The sequence below is a fragment of the Anomaloglossus baeobatrachus genome, chromosome 10 (genome assembly GCF_048569485.1).
Source record: "Anomaloglossus baeobatrachus isolate aAnoBae1 chromosome 10, aAnoBae1.hap1, whole genome shotgun sequence".
Taxonomy (NCBI): Eukaryota; Metazoa; Chordata; class Amphibia; order Anura; family Aromobatidae; genus Anomaloglossus; species Anomaloglossus baeobatrachus.
Genome location: NC_134362.1, coordinates 64,011,669 through 64,019,168, shown reverse-complemented (window position 1 = coordinate 64,019,168; position 7,500 = coordinate 64,011,669). Strand labels below are relative to the sequence as shown.

At 48.9% G+C, this 7,500-nt stretch overlaps 1 protein-coding gene across 1 annotated transcript; it reads left to right on the top strand.

Annotated features, from left to right (window-relative positions):
- Positions 1-331: 331 nt before the first annotated feature.
- LOC142254345 (protein kinase C delta type-like) lies at positions 332-4,132 on the top strand. The gene is made up of 7 exons (XM_075325391.1): positions 332-779; positions 1,100-1,206; positions 1,878-2,051; positions 2,211-2,302; positions 2,536-2,598; positions 3,912-4,050; positions 4,109-4,132. The coding sequence occupies exons 1-7, from the start codon at positions 356-358 to the stop codon at positions 4,130-4,132; spliced, it is 1,023 nt and encodes a 340-aa protein (XP_075181506.1). The 5' UTR covers positions 332-355.
- The last annotated feature ends 3,368 nt before the right edge of the window (positions 4,133-7,500 follow it).

The window sequence follows — 7,500 nt, the reverse complement described above, 5'->3', positions numbered from 1 at the left end:
GATGAAGAATAAACTGTGATCTGTGATTTTCCACCTGATTCTTTTCTCTTCTGTTGTATTTTGGTGCATCTTTGACACAATTTACAATATAAGTGCAGCAATCACTGCAATACCCATCAATGGAGCGGAGCAAGACTGACATGAAGCCCCTGCATTGTGCGGCTGCAGATGTCACAATGCGTCACATGTTCCAGGAGGTTCTCTGTGATGTCATGCTGCTGTGTGACATCACATAACCTGTGACTTGTGCGCTCGGCCATCTTCTTTCCCTCTGTGGACCTTTACCGTCTGACGTGTGAAGGTGCACTTTTTTTTCTCTTGCTCAGTGAACTTCTGATTGTGATAATACCACAACATGAGTGTTAGAGCGGAAAAAAAGCGGAAAAATACCTCCAACAGAGAAGAGACCACCAGTTCTAGCAACAGGGATGGTCTCTTATTTAGATATAGTGATGTCCCTCGTATCACCAGAGTGGACACTAAGAGGGAGTGTAACTCCCCCAACTTACAGCCTCTCCGAAGAGGAAGAGACAAGTCTAGGACTCGGGAATCGAGGACCAGAGATGAGGCTCCTTATAGAAAAAGGAGATGTGTTGATGCTGGAGAGGGTCAAGCCCTAAACAGCCCCCCAGAAATGCAGGTGGGCCCCAGAGTCTTCAAAAGGAAGAGAGAACATCTGGAAGGGAAACGATCCTCCACTGAAGGTGAAGGAACGAGCCGACCCGGTATGACTGCGGCCAAAAGAACAAAACCAGACACCGACTTTTACCAACTAGAAGGTAAGATGGAAAATTAGTCTTAACTGGGGCGTAATCCCGACCAATAGATGGTTGTATGTAAAGCTAAATATCGCCATCAGAACCGTCAAGTCTATGGGTGCACAAAACAAGCGGACCCCAAAGAGATCATCCACATTGCATCCGATTCTTCCAGAGACTTTGCAATTATTAACATAAGAAACTGTATTTGGTTTAGGAAATGTTATTAACTGTTGATGTGTATATATATATATATTCTGGGTGAAAATCAGATGATTCTTTTATTGGCTCATGTGACATTGTCCTAATGACTCTATGTTTTCTGCTCTTTATCTCACCAGGAGAAAGCTCCCCCAGGTCTGCTGCCACGTCATCCTCTGTGCCAGACCCCCCGTCCGTGGAGAGCTTCATCTACCACAAGGTTCTTGGGAAGGGACGTTTTGGAAAGGTTTGTAATTAATGGATTTTTCTCCAATTTGTACTTTTTCGAATAATGCTCATAAACTGTGAAACCCATAGAAAGATTGGGGTTTAATGATCCTCTCCTCAACATCAAAAGGGGTTATTAAGGGTTAAAGACATCACTGTCTACTCTCACAAACAGCGCCTCAGCTGCGGCCCAGCTCCATTGACATCAGAAGGATGGTATTGCTATTCCACACACAACCTGTAGACAGAGGTGGCGCTGTTTGGGAAGAAAGTGGCTCTATCTCTGGGCTCCCGGCCGCCCCCGTCACCTGGTTACAGGGTATTTTACTGTTTGGAATCTCAGCATTTCTCTGTAATTGTAGGAAACCAACATCATATATTTAGTACCACATGTGACATACAACAGTGCATGGTGGTCACTGAAACTGATGGACGGATGCACCGGGTCCTCCAGAGGTAGAAACACTCTCTATAATACAAAAGGGCAATGGTGTACTGTGGATGGCTCAGGGCATGAATTCTGCCCCTGACCTGTGGACCATGAGCATTCCCGGAGCCCCTTCCACCAGTCCAGACATGAAGAGGCCATGGCGGCTACATACGAGGTTGGGTTTCCGGTATGGATCTACTCTGCTCTGGCAGATTCCTGCACCTCGCACCCCAGATAACTTATTTCTGCTCCTCCTTCAGGTGTTGTTGGCCTCGGAGAAAGTCACCGGACATCGCTTGGCAGTTAAGATAACAAAGAAGAGGCAGCTAATAAAGGAAGGCCGGACAAGAGTAGCAAATCTGGAAAAACATGCGCTCCAGATTGCACAGCGCAGCCCCTTCCTCTGCTCCTCGTATGCCACGTTCCAGTCACCGGTAAGAGCTCGCGCCTCCATCATTGTCTCCTTTTACCTATTATAATCGCTGGAAACTGTCAGCAAGTTTGTCCTCAGAGAACCCCACAACTCATCATCCTTGTATAGGTCACTGTGTATTATGTTTGTGATGTAACATCCTCGTCTTCTTCTCCCCCAGGATCACCTCTTCTATGTGATGGACTACATGGCCGGAGGTGACCTCCATCACCTGATTAAGAATAAAGCCCCATTTGATGTAGAGACCACCAGGTAAGATAAGCCGGGGGTCTATAGGGCATATGGGGGGCATACAAGGGATATAGAAATGCCCCGCCTGAGTTATCCACTTGTTTGGTCAGGAAGATTGATGACCTCCAATATGGCGGCCACTGTCATCCCCCGGCACAGGCTCCGGGATAGAACAGATCTGCAGCAATGCGTCCTCCATATCAGTGCGGATGAGGGACAGGGACCATTACACGTGTTTCTCTCTTTCCTACCAGGATCTACACAGCTGAGCTGGCGTCCGGCCTCCAGGCCCTGCATTCACGAGGCATTATACACCGGTAATGAATTCTAGAAGATTCTCTTATAATGTAGAGCATTGTATAGATTATTCCTGAGGTATTGTGGGGGCGACATTTACCCACCTGTACATGTAGATATACACACCTGTACACCCCAGATACACACCTGTACATCCAGATACACACCTGTACACCCCAGATACACACCTGTACATCCCAGATACACACCTGTACATCCAGATACACACCTGTACATCCAGATACACACCTGTACACCCCAGATACACACCTGTACACCCCAGATACACACCTGTACACCCCAGATACACACCTGTACATCCAGATACACACCTGTACATCCAGATACACACCTGTACATCCAGATACACACCTGTACATCCAGATACACACCTGTACACCCCAGATACACACACCTGTACATCCAGATACACACACCTGTACATCCAGATACACACACCTGTACATCCAGATACACACACCTGTACATCCAGATACACACACCTGTACATCCAGATACACACACCTGTACATCCAGATACACACACACCTGTAGATCCAGATACACACACCTGTACATCCAGATACACACACCTGTACATCCAGATACACACACCTGTACATCCAGATACACACACCTATATATCCAGATACACACACCTATATATCCAGATACACACACTATACATCCAGATACACACCTGTACATCCAGATACACACCTGTACACCCCAGATACACACCTGTACATCCAGATACACACCTGTACATCCAGATACACACCTGTACATCCAGATACACACCTGTACACCCCAGATACACACCTGTACATCCAGATACACACCTGTACATCCAGATACACACCTGTACATCCAGATACACACCTGTACACCCCAGATACACACACCTGTACATCCAGATACACACACCTGTACATCCAGATACACACACCTGTACATCCAGATACACACACCTGTACATCCAGATACACACACCTGTACATCCAGATATACACACCTGTACATCCAGATACACACCTGTACATCCAGATACACACACCTGTACATCCAGATACACACACCTGTACATCCAGATACACACACGTGTACATCCAGATACACACACCTATATATCCAGATACACACACCTATATATCCAGATACACACACTATATATCCAGATACACACCTGTACATCCAGATACACACACCTGTACATCCAGATACACACACCTATATATCCAGATACACACACCTATATATTCAGCTGTCCATATATTTCTAACAATTTATCCACATTCTGTCTTTCTTGTAACTAAATATTCTTCTCTTCCAGGGATCTGAAGCCACTAAACATCTTCATAGACAGTGACAGACACGCCAGGATCGGGGACTTCGGCCTATCAAAGATCAAGTTCCATAAACACCAGAAGGTTTCTGGATGTGCAGGATCCCCAAGATACATGGCCCCTGAGGTAAGGAACAAGTCATATCACATAGGGATTACTGGTTGTTCTATAATTATTAATCAAGTTACGAAAGCAGACGTTTCACTAATGACCACACTTTATACAGGGGCATCCGTGGCACCCATACACATGAGATCACCACACACATCCCTCCTGTATGCTGGACACATACCACACACATCCCTCCTGTATGCTGGACACATACCACACACATCCCCCCTGTATGCTGGACACATACCACACACATCCCTCCTGTATGCTGGACACATACCACACACATCCCCCCTGTATGCTGGACACATACCACACACATCCCTCCTGTATGCTGGACTCATACCACACACATCCCTCCTGTATGCTGGACACATATCACACACATCCCTCCTGTATGCTGGACACATACCACACACATCCCTCCTGTATGCTGGACACATACCACACACATCCCTCCTGTATGCTGGACACATACCACACACATCCCTCCTGTATGCTGGACACATATCACACACATCCCTCCTGTATGCTGGACACATACCACACACATCCCTCCTGTATGCTGGACACATATCACACACATCCCTCCTGTATGCTGGACTCATACCACACACATCCCTCCTGTATGCTGGACACATATCACACACATCCCTCCTGTATGCTGGACTCATACCACACACATCCCTCCTGTATGCTGGACACATACCACACACATCCCTCCTGTATGCTGGACACATACCACACACATCCCTCCTGTATGCTGGACACATATCACACACATCCCTCCTGTATGCTGGACTCATACCACACACATCCCTCCTGTATGCTGGACACATACCACACACATCTCTCCTGTATGCTGGACACACACCACACACATCCCTCCTGTATGCTGGACACATACCACACACATCCCTCCTGTATGCTGGACACATACCACACACATCCCTCCTGTATGCTGGACACATACCACACACATCCTCCTGTATGCTGGACACATACCACACACATCACTCCTGTATGCTGGACACATACCTCACACATCCCTCCTGTATGCTGGACACACACCACACATCCCTCCTGTATGCTGGACACATACCACACACATCCCTCCTGTATGCTGGACACATACCACACACATCCTCCTGTATGCTGGACACATACCACACACATCACTCCTGTATGCTGGACACATACCACACACATCCTCCTGTATGCTGGACACATACCACACACATCCTCCTGTATGCTGGACACATACCACACACATCACTCCTGTATGCTGGACACATACCACACACATCCCTCCTGTATGCTGGACACATACCACACACATCCTCCTGTATGCTGAACACATACCACACACATCCCTCCTGTATGCTGGACACATACCACACACATCACTCCTGTATGCTGGACACATACCACACACATCCCCCTGTATGCTGGACACATACCACACACATCCCCCTGTATGCTGGACACATACCACACACATCCCCCTGTATGCTGGACACATACCACACACATCCCCCTGTATGCTGGACACATACCACACACATCTCTCCTGTATGCTGGACACATACCACACACATCCCTCCTGTATGCTGGACACATACCACACACATCCCCCTGTATGCTGGACACATACCACACACATCCCTCCTGTATGCTGGACACATACCACACACATCCCCCTGTATGCTGGACACATACCACACACATCCCTCCTGTATGCTGGACACATACCACACACATCCCTCCTGTATGCTGGACACATATATACCACACACATCCCTCCTGTATGCTGGACACATATATACCACACACATCTCTCCTGTATGCTGGACACATACCACACACATCCCTCCTGTATGCTGGACACATACCACACACATCCTTCCTGTATGCTGGACACATACCACACACATCCCTCCTGTATGCTGGACACATACATCCCTCCTGTATGCTGGACACACACCACACACATCCCTCCTGTATGCTGGACACACACCACACACATCCCTCCTGTATGCTGGACACATACCACACACATCCCTCCTGTATGCTGGACACACACCACACACATCTCTCCTGTATACTGGACACATACCACACACATCTCTCCTGTATACTGGACACACACCACACACATCCCTCGTGTATGCTGGACACATACCACACACATCCCTCCTGTAGGCTGAACACATACATCCCTCCTGTATGCTGGACATATACCACACACATCCCTCCTGTATGCTGGACACACACCATACACATCCCTCCTGTATGCTGGACACACACCATACACATCCCTCCTGTATGCTGGACAAATACCACACACATCCCTCCTGTATGCTGGACATATACATACCACACACATCCCTCTTTTATGCTGGACACATACCACACACATCCCTCCTGTATGCTGGACATATACATACCACACACATCCCTCTTTTATGCTGGACACACACCATGCACATCCCTCCTGTATGCTGGACATATACATACCACACACATCCCTCCTGTATGCTGGTGTTACGGGGGGAGCGGCAGATTAGGACCAGGGAGTATATATCCTAATCGCCAGTCGGGGCCCACCGTGCTCCAGATGGCAAAGGAGCTGCTGTCACCTGAAGGTTAGGCAGAGACTATAGAGCGTAATGGCTCTGAGATAACCCAGGAAACCGGTCACGTGTGTAGGGACACGTCAGACCGGAAGCCAATCCAGTTAGCGTTTCGGTGGAATTGGCGCAACCCCGATCACGTGTGCAGGGAACACGTCAGGCCGGATGGTGACCAGGTAGCATTGACCGAGAAGACCGCTGCGATAGCGCCCTGTCGGCCACGTGTGTTAGACACGACAGGCCGAGCGGTCCTCCGATTAGCGTTTCTGGTTACTATGTGAATGGCCACGTGTGTAGAGGACACGTCAGGCCAAGAAATCACACCAGTAGCGTTGACTGGGAAGCCAAGGAAGATACACACCAAAACCAAGAACACCCTGTTAACTCCACAGGGGTCCTGGGGTACGCTGTCCGTGCGCGTAGGGGGCACAATCGGACAGGTGGCGCAGCAGGTGTGTTGTCCGTGTGCGTAGGGGGCACAATCAGACAGGAGGCGCAGCAGCCGCAGCCCAGTTAACTCCACTGGGCTGCACAAGCAGGACTGGACGGCAGGTGGAAGCCGGCGCCTGACCCTAACGTGCTGAGCCACGGGTGTCTTGGCGTGACAAGCACCGGACGCCTAACCCTACCTACTGCTTCCAAACACAGGCTTATGCCACAATAAGGGTCTAACATGGAGGTGTGCTCGGTCTGAGCAAAGGTGAAGACTGCGCACCTCCATCTTGTCTCCAGCCCCTTTTATAACCTGGGTCCGCCCCAAACCCAGGGTGGACCACAATGGCACCTCCAGGGTCCAACAGCAGAGTGCCATGTCATCAGCGACGTCACAAGC

Bases quoted from the DNA above. Each gene is read 5' to 3' on its own strand.
- LOC142254345 (XM_075325391.1), top strand. From the start codon at position 356: ATGAGTGTTAGAGCGGAAAAAAAGCGGAAAAATACCTCCAACAGAGAA. The intron at 1,207-1,877 runs GTTTGTAATTAA...CTCCTCCTTCAG, and splicing joins GGAAGGGACGTTTTGGAAAG to GTGTTGTTGGCCTCGGAGAA. The intron at 2,599-3,911 runs GTAATGAATTCT...CTTCTCTTCCAG, and splicing joins TCACGAGGCATTATACACCG to GGATCTGAAGCCACTAAACA.